This window comes from Dioscorea cayenensis, chromosome 4 (assembly GCF_009730915.1).
Source record: "Dioscorea cayenensis subsp. rotundata cultivar TDr96_F1 chromosome 4, TDr96_F1_v2_PseudoChromosome.rev07_lg8_w22 25.fasta, whole genome shotgun sequence".
NCBI classification, from domain to species: domain Eukaryota; kingdom Viridiplantae; phylum Streptophyta; class Magnoliopsida; order Dioscoreales; family Dioscoreaceae; genus Dioscorea; species Dioscorea cayenensis.
In genome coordinates this window covers 3,138,684-3,161,145 of record NC_052474.1, presented here as the reverse complement: position 1 = coordinate 3,161,145, position 22,462 = coordinate 3,138,684, and the positions used below count along the sequence as shown (strand labels likewise).

The following is a 22,462-nucleotide window of genomic DNA, read 5'->3' as shown; positions in this document are numbered from 1 at the left end:
GTTGTTCCCGCAAGACAACTTTTTCTGTCTTATCCTACACCAGCAGAGAATCCCCCCGGTAATCAAGCACCATTCACCACTACCTCACTTTTTTATTCACTTTTAATTCGATATTTATTTATTTAATTTAATTTACTTTAATTTATAATATTCAAGGATTTAAACCCCTCGGAGGACCTGAGGTTCTCTTTAAGAAGAAAAAAAAAACAAGAAACAGAGAAGAGAAGAGTAGAGTAGTGTAGGGGACCAATATATATTATCATTAATTATTATAATATTATTATTGTATCACTGACTACCACCATAAATAGATACTTCATTCCAAGCTTTTTATTTTCACTCATTTTTTATTTTCCTTTTTTTTAGTTTCATATTATTCTCAAATGGAAGAACAAGAGGTTCAATCTGAGCTCCATACTCTGGAAATCAAAACCACACCTTCTAGATTCAAAAGAGTTTGTGTTTTCTGTGGCAGTAGTCCTGGCAAAAAACCCAGTTATCAGCTTGCTGCCATCCAACTTGGCCATGAACTGGTTTGTTTTATTCCTTTTTCTTTTCCTATAATTTTCTAGTTTTTATGTTAGAAAATTCATTTAAATTTATCTGTTTATTTAAATTAAATTGAAATTAATTATTTGCTGCAGGTTGAGAGAAGCATAGACTTGGTTTATGGAGGTGGTAGTATTGGTCTAATGGGTTTAGTTTCTCAAGCTGTTTTTCATGGTGGTCGCCATGTCATAGGGTTCATTCTTTATCTCTTTAATTAATTTTCTCCTTTTCTTTAATTTTTTTTATTTAGAATTCAGTTTTTCTCATCAGTGTTTTTCTTTTTTCTGTTTTTTTTTTCTGTTTTGTTTTACAGAGTTATTCCCAAAACTTTGATGCCCAGAGAGGTCTGTACATATACTTATTCTTTTTCATGCTTCTTTTTATGTTTGGTTTTTTGATTAATTGTAGTGTTTTATTGAGATATATATGTAAATTAAAAGAATTAAATTATAGTGAAAATGAAAATGAAAATGAAAACAGATAACTGGAGAAACAGTGGGTGAAGTGAGACCAGTTGCAGGAATGCATCAAAGGAAAGCAGAAATGTCTCGCCATGCTGACGCTTTCATTGCATTGCCTGGTAATTCATTTTCATTCTTTTTTTTTAAATTAAAAAAAAAGCCATGCACGTGTGGGCTCCTGATATCTGGCATCTCTCATATTGTACCTACGCACTAACTTAGTTAGATCCACATAAATATTTATATATAATTATGCTTTTCTTTTTCGTTTTCCATATATATAATTATATATATTTATAAGTTTACTTAATAATAGTTTTTGGGCTTTTTTAAAGGTGGTTATGGTACACTTGAAGAGCTTCTTGAGGTTATAACTTGGGCTCAATTAGGGATTCATGACAAACCGGTAATTATTATTTTTTTTATTTTTTTATAATTGATTAGGTTTTATATTTATAATGTGATTGTTTAAATTAATAATAAGAGTTTGTATATATATTAACAGGTAGGTTTGTTAAATGTTGATGGGTATTATAACTCATTGTTATCTTTCATCGATAAAGCCGTCGATGAAGGGTTCATTGCTCCTGCTGCTCGGCACATCATTGTTTCTGCTCCTACTGCACATGAATTGTTATTTAAACTCGAGGTACATATATATTTTTATTTAAAAAGATGATTTAATTATTATTATTTTAATCATTTTTATAAATTTAAATTGGATATGAACTTTCAAAGATTATTAATTAATGCAGGAATATGTACCAAAACATGAAGAAGGTGCACCAAAACTTAGTTGGGAAATGGAGCAGTTGTGCCAGTCTCCAAAGTCAGACATCTCTCGTTGACCGGATTATGTACATAGTTGACCAAATTTAATGTACCAGTCACTGAGTCAAAGCATGAAAATGTTATCATTATCCCCTTTTTAAGCCTTTTTTTTTCTTTTTTTTTTGGTCCACAGTCTAATCATAGATGTTTATTTTGGTAATATTTAATTAGTTTGTGAGATTTATTTTGTAAGTTAATTAAACCATTTGTTTTCTTTATGTGTTTTTGGATGTGAACGGGTGTCGGTAAACCTAATTATGATTAATCAGAAATGGACCCATTAGTTAAAACAGGAATCAAGAGTGGGGATCACTATTCAATGGATCCTTTAATCAGGGCCATTGAATAGGGACACGTGGAGCTTGGAGGGTCGGTGGTGATGTGAGTGGTGATGGTGATGAGAATAATGTGGATAAGGCTATACGCTTGCATAAGGTTGTAAAAGTTCCAACAAGATTTATTTATTATTATTTCTCTCTAATTAAAAAAATAATGTTCAATTTTATTTGCTTCTAAACATTCAAAGTGGAAAGAGATGGTTTTGTGTATTTGTGCATAATTTGGATAAAAATAAATAAATAAATAAATAAGAGATAGAATGATAGACAACATCATGTGGAAGAATAGTACAAGCTTCATAAATATTATGAAAATGAAAACAAGAAGAGTCTCTATGTGCTCATAATTCAATATATATATATATATATATATGTAAATATGAAGTCTAATAACATCATTATCTATCATTGTTCTTAAACCCCACACAAGTGCATCTCCGTGCTATTTAACTCTAAAACCCAACCATAGCTTTTAGCTTTTAGATCCTAGAAAAACTTGATTGCCTAAACATAGATAGAGGTATTAATCCATTTAGCATATATATTAATAAACCTTTATTTATTTAAATTGATAAGTTTGTCCAACAGGTTTATAATATATTTATGTAAAATACTTAGACAGATTGATAGGTTAATATCTACAATCAATCTTGTTACCTTTTAAATAGTTTTTTGTTTATATAGTTGAATTTAGTATGAGATGGTGATATTTCTTTTTTTAATCAATAATATCAGAGATGACAAATTAAATTTTCTACATACAATAATAAACAAAAATTTAAATCTAAAACATAGACCATATAGTTTTGTAATGCAAAACTCATGAAACAACTTACAAAGAATCATAGCAAATAATTTCTTACATATTTATTTGGTTTTACATGCACAAACAAGATCGCATTGAATGGCCTAAAGAGAACAAATTACATATGTACTAAATGAAGGCTCCGTGGCATGTTGATTACCGTAGATTTCATCCAAAGATAATAAAAGAATTGGTATTTCATTTATCTTTTAACTTAAAAATTTCAACTCCGAGTTTAAGTTTCTATCCGTGGTTTATCTTTATATATATATATATATATATAAAGCCTCCATGCATGAGTTTTTTTCTCGTCATAAAAAGAGTACTACTGTTAATGTGCCACTCAGTGACCTTTTGTCTTTGAAATAGATTGCTCTACAAGATGCCAAAAGAATGGCATTTTCAGACATTCACCATCGTCCATTTGACAACTAGTACATGCATTTCACATACCCACCTCAAAAACGTTTTGGTTTTGAAACCCTGCAAACACAACTTGCTTGTTCTGTTTGTATCTCTCTATCTGCATGAAGCTTCCTTTGCCTTTTCCTTTCCCTTTCCCTTTTTCCTTTTCCTTCATTGATAATAATCTCCATATATAGTGTATGTTACTCAAGTTAAAAGATTAATGAGTTTGAAAGAAGTAAAACAAGAAAGTTTTTGCCTTTATAAATTAATATATACATTCATTTATTCAACACTATGTTTATAAAAATGCAGGAAAAAAAAACACTGATGATCAGAATATAACTGACTAATATATCTAGGAATTTTTTTAAAACAGGATTAAAGAGTGTGAATCATCTCTATCATAATAAATTTAATAATAATCACTATTAACATGACCACCGCCACCTTCTTATTCTCAATGAGATTTTAATAATTTATTGATAGAAAGTTGCTTGTTTGGTTTGATGATTACTTGATTATTTAGAGAAGGAAGACATCTAACTTGAGAAGCATCTCTTCATCTACACTTTGAAGTTCAAGCTAATTATAATACTCTTTCCCTTTACTGTCAAAGTGATTCATATTCCAACTTTTTTTTTAGAATTAATAAAACAAGTTAACAAGAGAAAAGAACTTATCATTCTTTCCCCTTGTCTCTCTCTTCAAGCAAAGTACCATATCTTATCACCATATATATCTACTACTATAACAAAAATTTCTTCTTTATTTATTTATGCATACGCATACACATATAATTTAAGCTGTATATTAATCATAAAACACACGAACTTGGAGGAGATGTGAGTTTTCTTTTCATATAAAGAAGTTATCAGTGATTTATTTATAAATTTTCAACTAGTGTTACATGTTAAAAATTGAATTATGACAACCACTACTTAATTAGCACAGTACGTGGTTACTGGTTAGTCATCGCATGGCAGTGGATGATCGAATCTTTGCATGTATACTATACGAGTACTGTTTATTCAATGTTCGGGGCCGATATTGTTCTCAATGATTTTCATAAATTCAAACAAATATTTGTGATTATTTATAAAATAGCTCATACATTTCTTCTTTCGATGAATCCATTCCCGTGAAAAAAAAAACAAAGAATGACAAGATAGAAGAGTTTACATCAGCGGTAAATTTTTTTTTACAGTTTTTAGAGCCCTGGACAAGGGAGGCAAGCAATCTTGAATAACATACGACTCACTTAGAAAATCTGATTAACATGATTTACATTATTTTTTAAGGACCATGTAGAGTTCTTCTTTCTTGTTGCATTTCGATCTCTCCATTATACTGTCTTGCCATGTTTCCCTTCAAGCTTCATCTACTCTCATGCATAGCTCATTTGGTATTTGTTTAGTGTCTCCACATCTAATGGACCTCCTTTTGTTGTCACTGTTATTTTGTTTTACTCCTTTCAATGCTTTCATCTAGCATTCTTGAATTCCACTTGTACTCTTTATCTATCAATATAATGTGGTTTATTTTATTTTTTTTAATTCTCTTGTTATATTTTAAATTTTCTAAAAATGATTAACAAACTATTATTTATAATTTTATATAAAATGTACATGATAACAATAATATATATATCTTAGCTGCATTTAATATATATATGTTTTTAATGATGTTCATTTATTTATTTTCATATTAAATACAAATTAATAACATAAGAACTTTTATTATATTGCCTATTTAATAATAATAATTTTAAAGAACTATAATTTTATAAAAAAATCAAAGCGCATGCAATACGCGTGCCCAGTACAAGTATACAAAAGAGTATACAAAAGAGGAAAAAGCCCTCAATTCAGCGGGGTGCACGAATTTAACGGATCGGATTTAATGGATGATCCGAATCCACGTGAGAAAGCGATTTGAGTATTAACGGGTGCGACACGAAAATCCGAACCCGATAAGCCTGGGGAATTCAAAACGAGAACACTTGTTCTGGGTTTGCGTAGTGTTTGCCTTTCGTTCTCTCTCTCTCTCTTTCTCTCTCGCTCGCCGATCCGGGTCGGCGTTGCTCCGAAGATCTTCAGGCCTTCGTTTCGCGTATATTTCGATTGAGAATTCTCATCGATCTCTCTATCGGTGGAGTTCTTCCGATCGCTCTTCTAGGAGGTATAGATTTCTATCTTTCGCTGTGTTTTTCGGAAGAAATTTATTTGGAAGAGATGTCATGAGGTTTGGTTATGAGGCATTTGGTTTTCTTGAAGTATTTCTTGGTTTTAATGGCATTTTCTATGTTATTTTGGTCATATAATCTTAATTTTTGGTGGCATTTTGGCGTTCTGGAGATGGGTATGTCTATAGTTTTTTTTTCTTGATTTTGAGAATTTTTAGATTTTTTTTTTTCGAGTAGGGTTTTGTTTTTCTTGGTTTTAATGGCATTTTCTATGATATTTTGGTCATATAATCTTGATTTTTTGTGGCATTCTGGCGTTCTGGAGATGGGGATGTCTATAGTTTTCTTTCTTGATTTTGATAATTTGGAGTTTTTTTTTTTGAGTAGGGTTTTGTTTTTCTTGGTTGTATATTTGTTTGTTATGTCTATGTTGCCCTAATTCCTGATTCTCATGATCGTCATTTCCAATGATCATATGATTGTTCTGATTACTGAATAATGCGGTATTCTTTTGTTTTTTGTTTTTATTTGGAACAATGTCATAGTTATAATGTGTGAATAATGTTGATTGAATTGATTTTAGGTTTTACTAATTTGCCTTGACAAGAAGGGAAGAGGTTGGCGCAAGAACCAGCAAAGTAGTTGTTCGTTGGTACATGCATTGAATTCAAGATGATAGGATCTTTTCTTAGTAGAGCCCTGGTGTAAGAATCTCTCACTTTTTTTTATTTTTGATTTGTTATTAGTTTTATGCCTTTCTTATTATTTAATTAATGGGATGGAGAGTGTTTGGATTGAGAGAATATATAATAAAAGAAAAACAAAAGAATGGGAAATGATGAAAGAGGAGAAATTCATTTCCTTTCTCTTTACTGTTGTTTTCTTTATCTTCTTGATGTGTATTTTGATTACAGAACGATCCTTGGATATGTTTACCCGGCATATGAATGCTACAAAACTGTGGAGCTTAACCGGCCAGAGATTGAGCAGCTGCGCTTTTGGTGTCAATATTGGTGGGTGTGACTTTCCATATATTGATGATTGTGGCCTTAGTAGAGTCTGTTTGATTGACACCAATACTAAATGTGCGTGCTTTGTTTTTCTCTTTGCAGGATTTTGGTTGCCACACTTTCGGCGTTGGAGAGGGTTGGAGATGCTTTCATTTCCTGGTAAAGTAATGTGATGTAATTAATTCTTTTTGTTTTGTGAATCTTCTTTTATTGGATTCATAATTACCTGTTTTGACTATGTTTCTTGTTTTGCCTCATAGGCTGCCAATGTATAGCGAAGCTAAATTGGCATTCTTTGTTTACCTGTGGTACCCTAAGACCAGGGTATGATATCTTCTTATTGTTGGTAAATGTGATATGATATTGCATTAATTGTTTTAGTAACAAATGTTCTATTGATAGGGAACTACTTATGTGTACAACACATTCTTTCGGCCTTACATTGCAAACTATGAGACTGAAATTGATAGGAACTTGCTTGAGTTAAGAACAAGAGCTGGGGACATTCTTGTTCTCTATTGGAAAAAGAGTGCTAGTTACGTGCAGGCGAGATTTTTTGAGATATTACAATATGTTGCTTCACAATCACGGTCACAAACTCCAGCCTCTCAGCCTGTTCAGGTATTATCTAATCGGGATAGGTAGTTTTTACTGGTGTTCCTCTTCCTCTATATGCTACTGAGCTTTATAGCCATTTTTGCCGTTTGTAATGAATTTGAATCCAACTTCTTGTCAACTTGCATGAGCCATCATATTTTTTTTTTGACCAGGATACATGTTTTAGTGTATAAAAGAATATTTCAGTGTATTATACAATAGGTTAGAAGGTACATTTTGATAGGATTTAAGGTTCATTGTCTAGAACATTGAAGCACAGTGACCGGCAAATTGATGTATTTCATATGATTTAGGGTTTTATACGGGAAAAACATCCCCACCATGCATTTAACCTATAGTACCAGGCCATGTATCGTGAGTGGAAATGTAAAAGAAATCCACAAGTCTTGTAAATTTAGGAACTAGAAAATTGGATACGTTTGTTGCTCTTTTAATTATCCTAGACCCAATTTTTGCCCTATACACCATGTTGTCTTTTTCTTTTGTTCCTTTTGCTTTCTCTCACAAATCAAAATAAAACTAATTAAATAAATCAGCGCAAGTAAGTTTCTAAAAACCTTTATAATCATATATGGAGGATTTATTTGCATCTGTCTTTTTTGTGCGCAGACAGCAGCTCAAGAAAGTAAAATGGAAAAAAAAAAAATGGATTTTGGGTAAAGTAGAACAAGATTAGATACGTTCTGCTCACACACACACCCACCCACCCGCAGACATAAATCCATACCGTTTAGATAGTAGGTCCTAATATGTTTTTTGAACTAGAACTGAGAAGTTGATGATGATGATGTCTTTTACTATTCCGTGATGTTATGTACTCACTGCTTACAACCATTTCATTGACACTATACAGCAACGTCAGCAGAGTACCCAGACACCAGCCACAACAGCAACTGCTAATGTTCAAACAGCACCTTCCTCGCAACAACTGACACGAATTCCTGCCATCTCCGCCAAGGTTCAGCTGCAGCCACAAGCACCTGTTAAGCCTGGTGCTTCCTCCACCGCAGCTCCGACTGTTCTTCAGCCACTTAAGCCTGGCGCTCCTGCTGCTGCAGCTCCGACTGCTCAGCCACAGAACTTGTCAGTAGGAATCCCTCATTCAACTTCAGAAAATGTTGCCGATCCTGCTCCAGGTGAAGCAGAAGTGATGCAGATAGTTGAGATTGATGAAGTTGAGTCAGCTAATGCTACTCCACAAGAAGCTGCCATCGAAGAGGCAATTCGTTTGACTAGAGGCAGGTTAAGAAAACGGGCTACAAATGCTGGACCTGCAGGCCGTTAGTTGTGCTTCTCTTCCTTGTTCGCTCGATTTGGTTAGTCCACAACTCTCGGTAGTTGGGCTGAGATTCTAAGTGTCTTTCTCAATATTCTGGTATGTAAATAATCAATCAAATTGAAGGACGCTATTGACATCTAGCGGCTGACGCTGCGCTATCAATGAATGAAACATGACTGAAAAGAAATTTTGATGATAGTGCTTCTTCTTTGGAAGCTGAAACTCTAAGCAATCAGAACTAGTATTTTATGAGAAACCAATAATTTACAGGGGTTATCAGGGAGACTCAGGCTCAAAACTGAGAATTGAGGTTGTTGAGCTATCCGAAAGGTGGTTTAAGTTAGTTTTTGTTTTTGTTTTTTTTTTTTTTGAGATTATCTTCTATACATATTCTCAATGGGGCGTTGTCTTCCTTGCTTCGATCTCACGCCTCATGAAAATCTGTACATTTCACCAAGCAAAGACAGCCGACGTGTTGATACCTCTGGATTTACAACAGTTGCAGTTGCGCCCACAGGGAATGCTCCATTGCCTTCGAATGTGCAACAGAATTCTGCACGTGATCAAATGGTGTTAGCATTGAAAGTTCCATTTCAAGCCTTCAGATTTCAACTTAAAAATATGGAGGCTGTAATTTCAACATATTACGTTTTTGTAAGAGAGAGAGAGAGAGAGAGAGAGAGAGGAAAAGAAAAAAAACCCAAAGTTGGAAAGAGCATTGAAGGATACCACTCAGACTACTCAGTTCTCCATTGATCTGTGACACAAAGTCTGGCATCCGATGAGAGCCAGTAATCAGCGTCCACCTGCAAGTAAGATCTATGTTAGCCACGGGAACACTGGATTACTCCTGGTTAAAAACATTAATATTCTAACTCACATCAACATCGGATGGAACAATCTTCATAATGCCATCCACACACTCCTCTGATCCGACAGAATCTGAAGAAAACCCAGAAACTGCTTGGTACCTTCCTTTCTCATATTCTAAACCACTTTTATCTCTGTCATTAGGGGACGGAGATGTGTTGTTCTTGTTGTGATTTGAAGTCTCAAATGTCTCTTCATGGTTGCTGTACGCAAATTGAACAGCTTTGATTTATATGTTCATTATTCTGTAAAATTGTTTTAAGCGCACTTTGCTTGATTAGATCATACCTCAGAAGGTAACAATTAATTGGACCTAATGCACTCCTCACAAGAATTTGGTAGTGTCTATGCGGAAATTCAACACCCTACTCATGAAAACCAAGCCATCAAGATCTACCCAGCTGGTGAAGTTCACAAAATGATCAGGCTTACCCACCTCTTCAGGATCCGGAACCTCCAGACACGTTCCATGCGGAGCTTTTACAGCAATAAGCATCACATCCTGAGAATAAGGGAAATTTTAGTTTCAACTTAAATAAAGTAGGTAAAATAACAAAAACAAAAATAGACCACAGATGCTTACCTCAAAGCATGGGAGATTAACTATGTCTTCTTTGCTGAGGTACAGCCATCTAAGCAAGTAGATGCATGCGTTAAGAACTTAGAATTTAGTTAAAACAACTGATACATTCATGGCAAGGCCAAACAAAAACAAATTACTTTTGATTGTTCTCATCTGCACTCAAAAGTCTTAGACTTTCCTGCATATCACTGCAAAACCAAACAATGTCAATAGAGCACTAGGACAACTCCAGAAACGGGTTCAATGAATCTTACCTTATCATTCCATCAAGTTGGATATCTTCCGCTTCTAGGGTTTCAACTGCAGACTGCAAAATGGAATTCAACAAATCACAACAAGTCAATGTAAGAATTTCAAATAACAAAAGATAAGGTATCATGTGCTTCAACTTTGGTACCATCTTCCAACCAAATCAGTCAATTGCACAGTTTTCTAAGTGTAAGGTATTAGTCCAGTAAACATGACAATGTTCATGACTCAAATTGTAAGATGCAAGTGGTTAATATTGCAGTGTCGAACAAGCAAACATGATAATGTGGGTCGATCTAAACAGTGAAGTGTGCCCATTCCAATTTCTGAAGGAAGATGTATGTAAAGGATCGTACAAAATCACAAAAGCACTAACATCATCAGATTGATCCAAACAACTTCTTTACCTCACACACACACCTCATCTACAAAACCCATAATCAATGGAAAACATTGGAAAAAAGCTAGGCCGCAATCAGGTGCATTCACAATTGTTTGATAAAAATCTTCTCAAGCCAATAGAGACGATAGCAGATTGGAATTACATACTTTCAATTGTTTCACTTAAGAACTGCTTACAGTCTTAACCTGAAGTTCTAACAAACATGAGCTACCAAGATGTGTGTAAAATTCTGACCTGTTAATAACAGAAAAGAAGAACTCAAGACCTTATCTTTAGCTTGCAGAAAAACAGTGAGAAAAATATTTAAGCAGCAAATAGGAAAAGGAAACAGAAGCTACGATAAATATAGAAAATTCAAGATAGGCATTATGATTCCTGGATGACAATCAGATGACTTGTTAGGTAGCAGATAGCATTATAGACGGTGTTCCTTAATTTGTCATTTGGATAACATTCTGAAGATCTTATAATGTCTTAAAACAAGAGAAATCTACCTGTGAATAGAAATAAGTGGAAATAAAGTATAAGAAAAGAGTGGCAATTTTTAATACCTTCAGAGCAGATACTTGATCATCCAGCTCCTTTGGCTTTGACATATCAACTCCCCTTTATAAATGTAATATTGTTAATGACTAATCATGAGTTAGGAATACAATGAAAGTGAGGTGTGAGAAAAATTACTTCCAGTGGATCTGATTCTTCAACTTTTTCTCAATCAACCCTACTCCTTCAAGAACATTTGTAATATCATATATCCTGCGCTTTTGGACCTGTCAAGAGCATGAGCCAATAATAAAAAAGAATTTAACATATTTAAGAAATGTGCAAGACAATTCCTAGAAAATCCTACCCTTCCGCAAAAATAAAGCAGTTTAATTCATACCTCTAAAACATCAGCTGCTCTATTTAGATCAAGGGTTCCGTCCTCAGCTTCTTGAAGCAAGTTGATGAATTTCTTTGTCAACAATCCTGAAGCACATTAAATTGCAACATGATTTTATTAATCACTATAAATTGGAAAGTAGATCAGATGTAATCAGAGACACCTCCACTTATATCTCCAAAAGTTTCAACTTGCCTAGAGAACTATCGTAACGGCAGCTGCTAGAAGGACCCATCGCATTGAAAGTGGAACCTGGAAACAGGGTAATCACAAGAACTTATATCTGAAAATATCTTAAACTTATGAAGCTCATCAAATGGCTGTGCACTTAATATATAGCATATACAAAACTAGTAACAAAACATATGGCGCTTGTATACAAAATGACATGATATCCAAGAAAATCACCCTCGGCCAATTCAGCAGTTTGCTGCATAATTCCCCTTTGTTTTAAACTCTTTGGTTTCCTCTGGCGTTTACCAGCTGTGCCTGAACCAGATGCAAGCATGTGATTGCTAGCCTCATTCTTTGTTTCTTTTTTACTAGAAATTGTCCCACCAGCATTAACTTTATGATCTTCCATCCCACTTTTTTGTTTTAGCTGCAATTTTACATGGACAAAAGTTTATGCTTGTGTGAAAGAGCACCTCAACCAGTTACGCATATACATTACTAAGTAAAACAAAGTGGCAATGAAAGACAGAAAATAGCATGCTGCTGCAAGTTAGTCACCAGCAAACTTATTCCAAGTTCACTGAATTTCTATAAAAATATGTTGGAATCTAACTTGCAGAGCAGCACATCTCTGAAAAGCTAAGCAATGTGGTTGGAATGACCGTAAAAAAGTTCACTTGAAAATTTTCTGATTTTAGAAACTTTTTAATCATTTTCCTTTATCCCACTTTCCTGTTATTCCTCTGATTATTGACGTCTAAAAACTCATTATGGTAGTCATGTATACATTAAAAAATTGCCAACAATGATGCAAGAACTAGAATGAGACAAGACAAATAGAATGGTCATGAAGTAGCAAAAGAGGAAAAATGGAAAAACCATAAACAACCAAATCCCTCAAAAGTAATACAATAGGCAAACTCTAAATAGACAAAAGCACAATACCCTAGAAATTGTAGAGGAGTTAAGAATTGAAATTCTAGAGCTTTTCCAATGAAAATTTTACGAAAGGCACCTCTAGCATTTGCTCTTGTAATATCTTAACTTCTAAATCATGCCTGTATTAGTGTGCACGAGCTCTTGGACTTATAAAATGGCAAACACACAAATAATGTGTACTTAAGAACCACAAAACCCACACCTTGAGATACTAAACAGAACCAAAAAGCTTGCTGATTAAATGCAAAACACAGCTCAATTCAACCCTAACCATTCAAGGCACAGAAAACCAATCCAGCTCCAGTCACAAGGTAGTGAGCATAAAATAGTATCTTCACATCTATCACTAAGATCAACAGTTGAATTCTCATGCGACAAAAGTTCCAGAACTCAACTAGAAAGCACATATATCATACTGTTCACTTGCAATTTCCTACAGATTGTCAAAGCAATTTCTTTGCATATTCCTTGTCTCCTTCCTCTGTTATCTCTTTCAGTTCATGAACTAATAAAAATAAATCCAAAACATACAGATATGAACTGGCACAACTCAAACAATCAATCCCCAGAAAAGTCACCACAAAATGAATTGCAAACGCATTAAAAATAAAATATCAGAATGAAAATTTCCAAAAAACAGAAAACCCACATCCAGGTTCGGCTGGCGAGCAGCCAAAGGGGGGATGGAGATCAAGTCCTTCTCAGCGCCGACGGGGGATTTCCCACAGAGATCGGAGAAGACGCGGTGATCGAAGGCAGGGGAGGGCCTGTGATCGGAGGAGAAGAGCGGGAATTGCCTATTGGGTGGGGTACGGAGGACCTGGGGGCCATGAAACGCCGACAACCGGAGCTGGGTCTGGGGCAAGCTGGTGCCCTTGACCCGCGACATCGCCAGTGCGCGATCGAGCAGAGGAGATGGCGATGGAGAGATCGGAGGAGAAGAAGGGTAGGGTTTTGAAAGCGAAGAGAAGGAGAAGAAGAGGGAATGGGGGGGAGTTCTTGATTTGTGGCGGCGATTATATATATAAAAAGTAAGGAAGAGAGGAGGGCGTTTTGGAGGCAAAGCGGGGCCGCATTTGGTTTCGTTTTCTGGTTTCTCACAAGTGTGAAGGTGGGGGCCCACTCTCGGGTTTGTTCTATATGGCGGTGACCCGGTGGCGGGTTAGACGGTGTTGTTTGTGGTGATCCTTTTGGCTTGTCTTTGTTATGCTGTTCTGTCGGAAAACGACAAGAGGTGTGAGGGAGAGTAGTGAGGAGTGTGTTGACACGTCGGTGCTGGACTAGGTTTAAGGTTGGCCGAGTTAGGGGGTAGTGGGAAATTTAAAATTTTTTAAAATTATCTCATCGTTACTTATCTCTAAACGGATGAAGTAACATCTTATTCAAAATTACTTTTTACTATATATAGGAAAATATAGCAAGAATGAAATTCTCAATAGATCAAATTTAAATAAATTATTATTTTAAATATATTTTAAAATATAAATCTTTTTTTGACGAAGTAGTTGATATTTCATTTTTTATTTTTTGGCAGACATAAGAGAAATTTTAAGGTAAAAAATATTTTATTTATTTACGTGGAATGAATATATATTGTTGTTCTGAGAGTGTTTCATTCCACGTGTCACTACACAGAAGAACCAAATTGCGCGGGAAGATTAGATTCATATTTACAGAGAACCCCTTGAAAGAGTGATAAATGATTAGAAATCCTTCCGCTTCTCGCTTTGCTTGGAGACATCAATGGCGGCGATCTGGCTTGGTGGGAAGGAGGACGTGGGGGAGAAGAAGATCTTTGGGTGGCATAGTGGTTGGTAAGGGAATCGATGGAGAACGACTAGGCTTTTGATGGCTTTTCCATGACCAAGCTTTCCGTCCACGATTTTCGGCCATTGGTTGGTGATATTATTTAAGGTACCTGGCTGCAATATCTATCACTTTTGTTTCCATAACTCTGCATTTTAGTATTATGATTCAATGAAACGGTGATACTACGTGAAGTTTAGGATTTAGGATTTAAGTTTTAGAATTTTGAATATAGTTTTTATAGTATTTGAATATATGATTTTAGGGTTTTATGTAGAGTTTAAAATTTTAAAATTTTAGAGATTTATATGATTTAAATTTAAAGTTTATAAAATGGATACTAATTTATCATACACGTCATTTAAAAACTCTATTTAGAATATGGTGTTACCATATTCATATAACCCTGCCTTTTCTTATAGTGCATGGCATGTGTTTGATCTTGGGTGTCAATGAAATTGCTTGCTCACTTGGTTGTTGAGTAATCAAGTTGTTATCTTGTTCACCATTCTTGGGCTTTGGGGGGGTTTCCTGCTCTTCGAATTCCCACTTAATTCCATTGATCTCAAACTATTTGGGCATTTATATGATGTGACATTCTTTGGCTTTGGGGGTTTGCTGCTCTTCGAATTCCCACTTCCATTGATTTTATACTATTTGATTGGGAATTTATATGATGTGATTTATGTCTAGTGTGTATGTTTGTGCTTTGTTTAAAAGGTTTTGAATAAATTCGCTCATAGAAAAGGCAGAGGAAGGTAGTGATTCTAAGTTCAAAATAGTGAAGATCCAATGGAATTTGTTTTGTTCAAGGTTTGGACCATAAACCCTAAATTTCCTTTTTCTTTTGATAGAAATTATGCAAAGACTAATTTTGATTTTCTTATTCTCGCATGTGAAATCATCAATTCAAAGTGGAGCATTGAATTCTATCAACTTTGAACTCTTGTGTACTCTCCCTCCGTTCATTTTTATTTATTGTGGTTAACTAAATCTCGCGTACTAAAAAATTTAGTTATTTTATCAAATTTTATAAAAAATGAGTTATTTTTTCTAAATTACCCTTAATTTATATTTTCATATTTTTTTCTCATATTTAATTTCAAAAAAAATTTTGAATATAATGCTAAGAGTATTTTTGAAAAAAAAATAATAAATATTTTTTGATATTAGAAAAATAACATAATAATAAAAGAACGGAATGAGTAGTTTGAAAAAAATATTTGAGGATATGTATACATTCATAGTATGCTTAGTTTTCATATTTACTACTTGCTGAAAAAAATGGTTTACCGAATAAACTTCCCAACTTGCTAGATCACCACTAAATTTTTCTTCAGAAAACCAATATCACAGTTTTGGAATATACAGTGATTAATGAATTAAAACGTCAATTTGGTAAACGTAGTTTGTAAATGTAGTATTTCTTTAAAAAATAATCTAAGATAAGCTCCTTTTGGAATATATTATGAGGCGATCTATGATCTATCATATTATACATTTTGCTTTGAAATTAGTAAACTGCAACATATAGTATGATATACCTCCTAATACTTGTAGTTATGCTGCCGACAGAATTAGTAAATTTGCTCCATGCTCCCCACTTTACAGTTTCAAACTAGAACTTTGAGATGGTGAATTCATATGATGGGTGGAATTTAGATGAGAATGAGTTCATGCATATCATGACTGTGATTCTCTGGAGCAGTACCTGTAAAAAAAGCAGAGGAATCCAAAATTTTGTTCACATCCAACTCAGTGGTCCACGGTCCTATGACTTCTTTCATCCACATTATTGCTCTCAGTCTCCATAGTATCTGAATTCTGAAAGTAACTTTACTTCTTGACTGAGATATATATCTCTGCTGCATATTAGCTTATATATTATCATTCAAAGTTACTTTATGTTCATCTTTACTTTTACTCTTCCGGTTAATTTTGCCACTTTTGTTTCTGTTTTTAATTTGGTACAGTTACAATGAATCTTGTCAGTCCTTTTTGGAGGACTTTGTGCTGAGCTTGCTGTCATTTGTATCTAGTGAAGAGAATGTACTTGCTTATGAGAGCATCTGATTCCAACTCAGGGAGAGATGACAAAGGAGAACAACACATGGAATTGAGCCATTAGCACAGCAGCCACAACCCACAATTTTGTTTTCAATCCACATGCAACATGTACTAAAATGTAAGTATGCACACAAGCATGATTTTTATTTGTTTTAACTTTTAAAGATAACTTTGGCAGGTTTACCAAAAGGACAATCAAAGGAATGGCATTTTGAATAGAATGGAATGATCCATGTGGTTTTGGTTTTGCTTTTGAATTTATCAAGTTTTAAATCAGGTACTTCTTAGAATTGAGCAAAAGTTCCAAATACTCCCAAAGCAGACATAAGTTATAATATTCAGAAATTTGAACAGGCTGTGCTAAAACCATCAAACTGGAGACACACTTTAACTACAGGCATGTGAGAGTGCCTGCTTACAGTGTCTGGAGATTTAATCATCAATGTTTCACAGTAGATCTAAGCAAGAATAGTGATTGTGAGAGGTCTTGCAATGCATTGAATGAGATATTGTCACTTTTTTTTAACATCCAATTGAATGTCATGCACAGAGATGCTCTCTGTCATATGAGGTGGTTACTTTTAAATCTGGGGATATTCAAAAAAGAGGCGCTATTTGAAATATATATACATAAATTTGTTACAATCTGAATCAGAGTTATATTTTTCAAAAATTGCTGGTAGATCATAAAAGCAACATTGTCAGTTTGTTTTTACTTTTATATTTTATTTAAAAATTCATACTTACATTTATTTCTAGAGTTTTGTAGTTAAATAAAATCTAAAAAAAAAATTCTTTTGATTATTTGTAGTTGTTATGTCTGAATTACCAAATCAACAAGTAATGATATTTGACCCGAAAAAAGAGACGGTTTAAATTATAATAAGCTTGAAAAATATATAATTTGATTACAAAATTAAATATTCTTAGTGATGAATTCAGAACAAACCATTATATAATTTAGTTAAAAAACCACAAAATAAGTTGGCTTGACTAGACACATTAATTTGATCCTCCAAGGACAAGGATTAGCCATCCAACCAAACAAACCGACCAACTTTATAAATGGTAACATCATCTCTTCTCAGTCTCAAGTCCAATAATTAGGTTATAGGTACTCCCTTTTCTTCAACAGATATAATTTAACAAGCAATAGCAACCTCATCCCCTACAAACAAAAACAAAGAAAAGAAACCAAACAACCACCACCCATCATCCCCACTCTTCCCTCCCAATCTCTTCATCACCCCTTATATAATATTCACCTCAGAGAAAAACAAACACAAAGATAGAGAAAGAGAAGCAAACTAATGGCCATCACTGGCTTCCTCCCTCCCACTAACCAACACCAAGAGAAGAAGAACAAGAAAAAGAAGAAGAAAAAGAAGTCTCAAACCAAAGAAATCTCATCATGGGAGCAGCTAAAGAACATTCTCTCATGCAAGAGCACAGCACCAACTGGTCAACAAGTCCATGACCCTTCAAAGCCAACCACTAAACCCATGACTTCATACTGTGGTTCATCTCTGTGCGCCATTCGAGATGTTGTTCATGGGAACACAAGGGTCGTTCACCGCGCTGACACCGACCATTGTTCCGGCTGCTCGTCGTCTCCGGGCTCGAGCTGGCGCCATGAGACCGTGCCACTGGCCGTGCACTTGGGCTCTGGCTCGAGAGGAGGAATGCAGCTGAGAAGTCTCTCTGGGTGTTATGAGGCTCATGCTGTGTCCATTGAATCAGGTTCCAGGTGAGTTGGGGGATTTTTGGATTTAGTCCTTGAGAAAATTTAAAAAAGGTGGATTTTTCATTTGAGACCTTATGTTTTAAAGAATATGACAGGAGGTATCCAAGGTCAAGAGCGTTGTGTGCATGTCCGGAGTGTGGTGAGGTGTTTACTAAGCTTGAAAGTTTGGAACTCCATCAAGCTACCAAGCATGCAGGTATACATTACATGTGTTTTCTGTTTCTTTTCCATGTATGTCATTTTTAAGGTATGATCTCTTTGCATGTCAATTGTTTTTATGTGCTTGTGTGCATGTGATATAGTATAAAAACCAAAACTTTCACTGGAAAAATACACCAAAAACTAATAAAATAAGAGATAAGAGATAAAACACATCCAGACAGTCACACACCCCTATATATTTTATATATTTTATTTAGGTATAATGTCCGAATCGGTCATTATATTTTTTTCTTTTTTTTTCTCTATTTAAAAATGCTTTCATATAGTATTTCTATTTTTAAAAATGATTTTATTTATCCTTTATTTTAAAATAAATTAATTATTTAATTATATTTTTAAAAATAGAAAGACTAGATGTAAAAAAATTAAAAGTAGAGAGACTAAATTGGATCATTTTCAAAAATAAAAAGATTCAAAAGTGTATTTCTGAATAAAAGTACTTAAAAAAAAAAAAAATTAGAAGAATTAATTCAAATATTACATCTTTATTTATAAAAGTATGATGGTAACAAAAGTTGGAATCTTTTCTATTTATAAAAAAAAAGAGCTACCCAGTTTTAAGATTAGTGAATTGCATAACAAATGGTAATTTAAATTAGAATTAATATTTTTTTAAAAAATATATATTTTAAGAAAATTAATCCACTTTTATGGACGTTGGATATAAAAAAATGTTATAATTCTCAATTTTGCATAAAACCCCAAAAATTACTGAAATTTCGAAAACAGTCCCTCACCGATATCATCTGGCAAACAGTGTCGGAGCTTGGGGCGGAGGACTCAGGGCGGAACATCGTCGAAATCATCTTCAAATCGAGCTGGCACCGGCGGCGAAACCTCGCCGCCTGCATGATCGAGCGCATCCTCAAGGTGCACAACAACCACCGCACCCTCGCCCGCTTCGAGGACTACCGCGCCGCCGTTAAAGTCCCGTTGGGCCCTAAACCCTAAGAAGCATCCCCGATGCGCCGCCGACGGCAACGAACTCCTCCGATTCCTACCAGCGCCTTTGTCTTGCTCCTTCCGATCCACCTCCCTCTGCTCCGCCGCCGCGTGCGGTGTCTGCGGGATCATCCGCCATGGATTCGCGCGGGGGAGAAGCGGGATCAGGACGATGGCGAGCAGCGGGCGAGCGCACGAGATTGGGAGCGCGTATGAGATGGGATCTCGGAGGGCGATGATGGTGTGTAGAGTGATCGCTGGGAGAGTGAAGGAGGCTGCGGCGGAGGAGGAGGAGGAGATGGGAGGGTTTGATTCGTTGGCTGATGACGGTGCGAATCTCGAGGAGTTGTTTGTTGGGAATCCCAAGGCAATCTTGCCTTGTTTTGTTGTGATCTATCGGGTGCTGGGCTAGGGCCCATTTATTTTTAGGTACATATTTGGAAAATCACTGTGGGGTGTTTGGGCCTGGTAATATCCCACTAATTTTTTTAATAAAATTTAATTATTTGAAGGTGAATATTTATAAATGGTTAAAAGTTGAGAGCACAGTCTTGTGTGCTAGTAGTAACATGTCTTTAATTTTTATTAGATAATTAATTAATTAAATAAATAATTATTATAATTAAAATATTTGTATGTGAATGACGTGTGTGCGTTCCATCCACCATCACCGACAATGCCTTAAAACAATTCTACGTCTTCTAAATTTTGTTTTAAATTGAGGAGTTTCCTTTTATCTTTCTAACATCATACAACAAAATATCTTTGATTTAAAATTTTGTATGGCCTAGATTTTTATTAATAAGATGATTGAGTTGGGAGAGATTTAAACCCACCACATTGGACTTATCAGGAGAATGTGGCCGGACAATTTTATTGCATGTATTTACCTATATATATATATATATTTGTGTGTATGTATATGTATGTATGTATCATATTATATTAAATTTTGAGATTTGCAAGAACTTACCATCATTAATTAGTAACCAAACCAACCTAAAAAATACATATCTTCAGAGAAACAAAACAACTAAATGAGAGTCAACAGACCTGCATGGACGGAGAGAAGCCCAAGCAAACAACGGCCACCTTATCCTCATCACAACCAGAACTCTTCACAGCTTCATCTCCGGCCGAAGCTGCCGACTTCTTAACAAACTCAATGCAATCCTCTACGGCCTGACTCCGGCAAGAGTCTGCCGGTTGTTGTGGTATAGCTTGATTCAGTGACCTCTGTTGCCGTCTCCGGCCACTTCTTGATGCCGCCGATATCATCAAAATTTTGAAAACAGCCTCCCGGAGACGGTCCATCAGTGATGTCGGCTTCGCCGGAGTTTTCTCTCCGGCACCTCTCAGCTTTGGAATGCACTGTGTGGCCTTCATAAACCTCCATTTCCCTAACCTCTTTACTTGCATTTTGGCTTCTTGTTTTTAGTAGAGGATGTTAGTTGATATATAACAATATTTGGAGGGTGTTTTAATGATAAATAATTAGGTGGGAGACTAGATGCATGGTTGTGTGTGTTTTAGTAACAGAATGTTATAATTTTGTGGATCAATGTCACATTAATATTTCATGTGATCAGGAGAATGGTTTAGTATGTTTTTGAGATAAGTTATATGTCATTATTAATGTTTACTGACATTACATGCAATTAGTTGGGTTGAGACCACAAAGCAATAGCTCCATCCAACCATAGAATTTATTAGCTATAAATCTTTCTATCTGTTTGTGAAGTGGCCACCTATATTAGTACCACAAATTAATAATCACTATATCTATAAAGATTTATTCCTAAGTAAAACACTAATGATTATAGTAGGTATTACTAAAAGTAAAATAACTTGGTGCATTTATAGTATATTATATCAGAAAGAAGGCATCTCTTTCATCAAATAAATTGCACATTCATACTCCAAAGGACACATTGATTATAAAGACATATATAAACAATGAGCATGCTCAAATGATAACCCTTGAGATCTTGAGTTATTATATATCTCACATACACCAACTAATACAATAATTAGCTTCAAATCATGAATTCATTGAAACTTTGTATGATATCATCAATGAAACAAACACACTGATTACCTTTTTTCTCTTAAATTATTCACAAGAAAAAAAGGAAAGAAGCCCACTGTTAATGATTTGGAAACATGATTTCATTGTGAAACATTAATATAAATAGACCTAGCTAGCTCTCACAATGAAAAGCAAAACAAAAAAACAAAAAAAAAGACCTCAAATTCATCAATATAATGCACAATCTACAAAGAAAAAGCTTTGTGATAATAAAAATAGGCCAAGAAAGAGAGAGGAGAAGAAAGATGAGAGTTTGGCCAATAAGGATCTTGGAAGCTATTCAAAAGATGTTTATGTGCTTCTTTCCTTTTGGAACAAGATCATCACCTTCCATTCCTTTGGGTCATCAGGGGAGAAGTCATAACTTGGAGGCCATGAAAACATCTGGGAGTTCTTATGTACAAACATTGGATTCTCATTACAGTGAGGCCATCTCTGATTGCATAGAGTTCTTCAACAAGTCTCAGAAAGAAGCAAGTCAGCATTTGGATGATTTGGTTTGATGCACTTAAACTTTTATCTCTTTCACTTGTATTTATCTCTGTTTATTTATGATCTTTGAGATCTTTGTTTATGTACATATGGCTTGGCTTGGTTTGCTTCAATGTGTTTGAGATGTAAAAAGTTAGCTTTGTCTTTTTTGCATTGATATTTGGTATGGTGTTTTTTCGTTTAATTGGTCTGTTAGTGGAGAATTAATAGTGTTTGTTAATGTGTTTTTTTTATCTATTTTAATTTATTTTTATTAAAAAAAAAATCCACTGCTTTACCTCAACTTTTAGTTAACGGTTTTTCCTTGTATTTCTTGTCTTTGTTATCTTGTTACACTTATCTCCTGTGTAACTCATTTACTTCCTCTTTTATCATATTATTATATTAATATATGTAATTTATTCATCTTTAAAAAAAAAATCCACTGTAAATGAAAAAAAATAAAATGTCTAATACTGTGCACCTGTTCTTAATTAAGAGAAAAATAAAATTAAAATAAAACAAATGGGTTGGTGTCT

At 34.6% G+C, this 22,462-nt stretch overlaps 4 protein-coding genes across 4 annotated transcripts; 3 read left to right on the top strand and 1 right to left on the bottom strand.

Moving 5' to 3' along the window:
• The first annotated feature begins 208 nt into the window (after positions 1–208).
• On the top strand, positions 209–2,059 carry LOC120258096 (cytokinin riboside 5'-monophosphate phosphoribohydrolase LOG1-like). Its single transcript, XM_039265441.1, has 8 exons — positions 209–238; positions 367–533; positions 645–742; positions 863–893; positions 1,030–1,129; positions 1,346–1,416; positions 1,516–1,659; positions 1,766–2,059. The coding sequence occupies exons 2-8, from the start codon at positions 384–386 to the stop codon at positions 1,856–1,858; spliced, it is 687 nt and encodes a 228-aa protein (XP_039121375.1). The 5' UTR covers positions 209–238; positions 367–383; the 3' UTR covers positions 1,859–2,059.
• A 3,335-nt stretch (positions 2,060–5,394) lies between these two features.
• Positions 5,395–8,517, top strand: LOC120259367 (putative HVA22-like protein g). Its single transcript, XM_039266955.1, has 7 exons — positions 5,395–5,570; positions 6,158–6,278; positions 6,489–6,587; positions 6,687–6,743; positions 6,845–6,908; positions 6,987–7,205; positions 8,056–8,517. Exons 2-7 carry the CDS (start codon positions 6,247–6,249, stop codon positions 8,485–8,487), a joined length of 903 nt encoding a protein of 300 aa, XP_039122889.1. The 5' UTR covers positions 5,395–5,570; positions 6,158–6,246; the 3' UTR covers positions 8,488–8,517.
• Positions 8,518–8,544: 27 nt separating this feature from the next.
• On the bottom strand, positions 8,545–13,612 carry LOC120259366 (transcription factor E2FB-like). The gene is made up of 14 exons (XM_039266954.1): positions 13,232–13,612; positions 11,878–12,070; positions 11,665–11,721; positions 11,470–11,555; positions 11,268–11,356; positions 11,138–11,192; positions 10,189–10,241; positions 10,072–10,122; positions 9,935–9,983; positions 9,788–9,853; positions 9,640–9,716; positions 9,362–9,554; positions 9,211–9,287; positions 8,545–9,034 (listed from the first exon to the last, which is right to left on the bottom strand). Exons 1-13 carry the CDS (start codon positions 13,469–13,471, stop codon positions 9,219–9,221), a joined length of 1,278 nt encoding a protein of 425 aa, XP_039122888.1. The 5' UTR covers positions 13,472–13,612; the 3' UTR covers positions 8,545–9,034; positions 9,211–9,218.
• A 3,759-nt stretch (positions 13,613–17,371) lies between these two features.
• On the top strand, positions 17,372–19,888 carry LOC120257920. The gene is given in 4 exon segments (XM_039265218.1): positions 17,372–18,202; positions 18,295–18,395; positions 19,179–19,345; positions 19,347–19,888. Coding segments are annotated over 4 exon segments (1,134 nt in total). The 5' UTR covers positions 17,372–17,765; the 3' UTR covers positions 19,776–19,888.
• Positions 19,889–22,462: the final 2,574 nt, after the last annotated feature.

What these genes read in the sequence shown, in the direction of transcription:
- LOC120258096 (XM_039265441.1), top strand. Translation starts at nt 384, where the DNA reads ATGGAAGAACAAGAGGTTCAATCTGAGCTCCATACTCTGGAAATCAAA. An exon ending in TCCAACTTGGCCATGAACTG is followed by an intron (nt 534 to 644) that starts GTTTGTTTTATT and finishes TATTTGCTGCAG; the next exon opens with GTTGAGAGAAGCATAGACTT. An exon ending in CGCTTTCATTGCATTGCCTG is followed by an intron (nt 1,130 to 1,345) that starts GTAATTCATTTT and finishes GCTTTTTTAAAG; the next exon opens with GTGGTTATGGTACACTTGAA.
- LOC120259367 (XM_039266955.1), top strand. Translation starts at nt 6,247, where the DNA reads ATGATAGGATCTTTTCTTAGTAGAGCCCTGGT. An exon ending in TTTCTTAGTAGAGCCCTGGT is followed by an intron (nt 6,279 to 6,488) that starts GTAAGAATCTCT and finishes TTTTGATTACAG; the next exon opens with AACGATCCTTGGATATGTTT. An exon ending in GGAGATGCTTTCATTTCCTG is followed by an intron (nt 6,744 to 6,844) that starts GTAAAGTAATGT and finishes TTTGCCTCATAG; the next exon opens with GCTGCCAATGTATAGCGAAG.
- LOC120259366 (XM_039266954.1), bottom strand. Translation starts at nt 13,471, where the DNA reads ATGTCGCGGGTCAAGGGCACCAGCTTGCCCCAGACCCAGCTCCGGTTG. An exon ending in TTAATCTCCCATGCTTTGAG is followed by an intron (nt 9,854 to 9,934) that starts GTAAGCATCTGT and finishes CCTTATTCTCAG; the next exon opens with GATGTGATGCTTATTGCTGT. An exon ending in AGGTTCCGGATCCTGAAGAG is followed by an intron (nt 9,717 to 9,787) that starts GTGGGTAAGCCT and finishes TTTCATGAGTAG; the next exon opens with GGTGTTGAATTTCCGCATAG.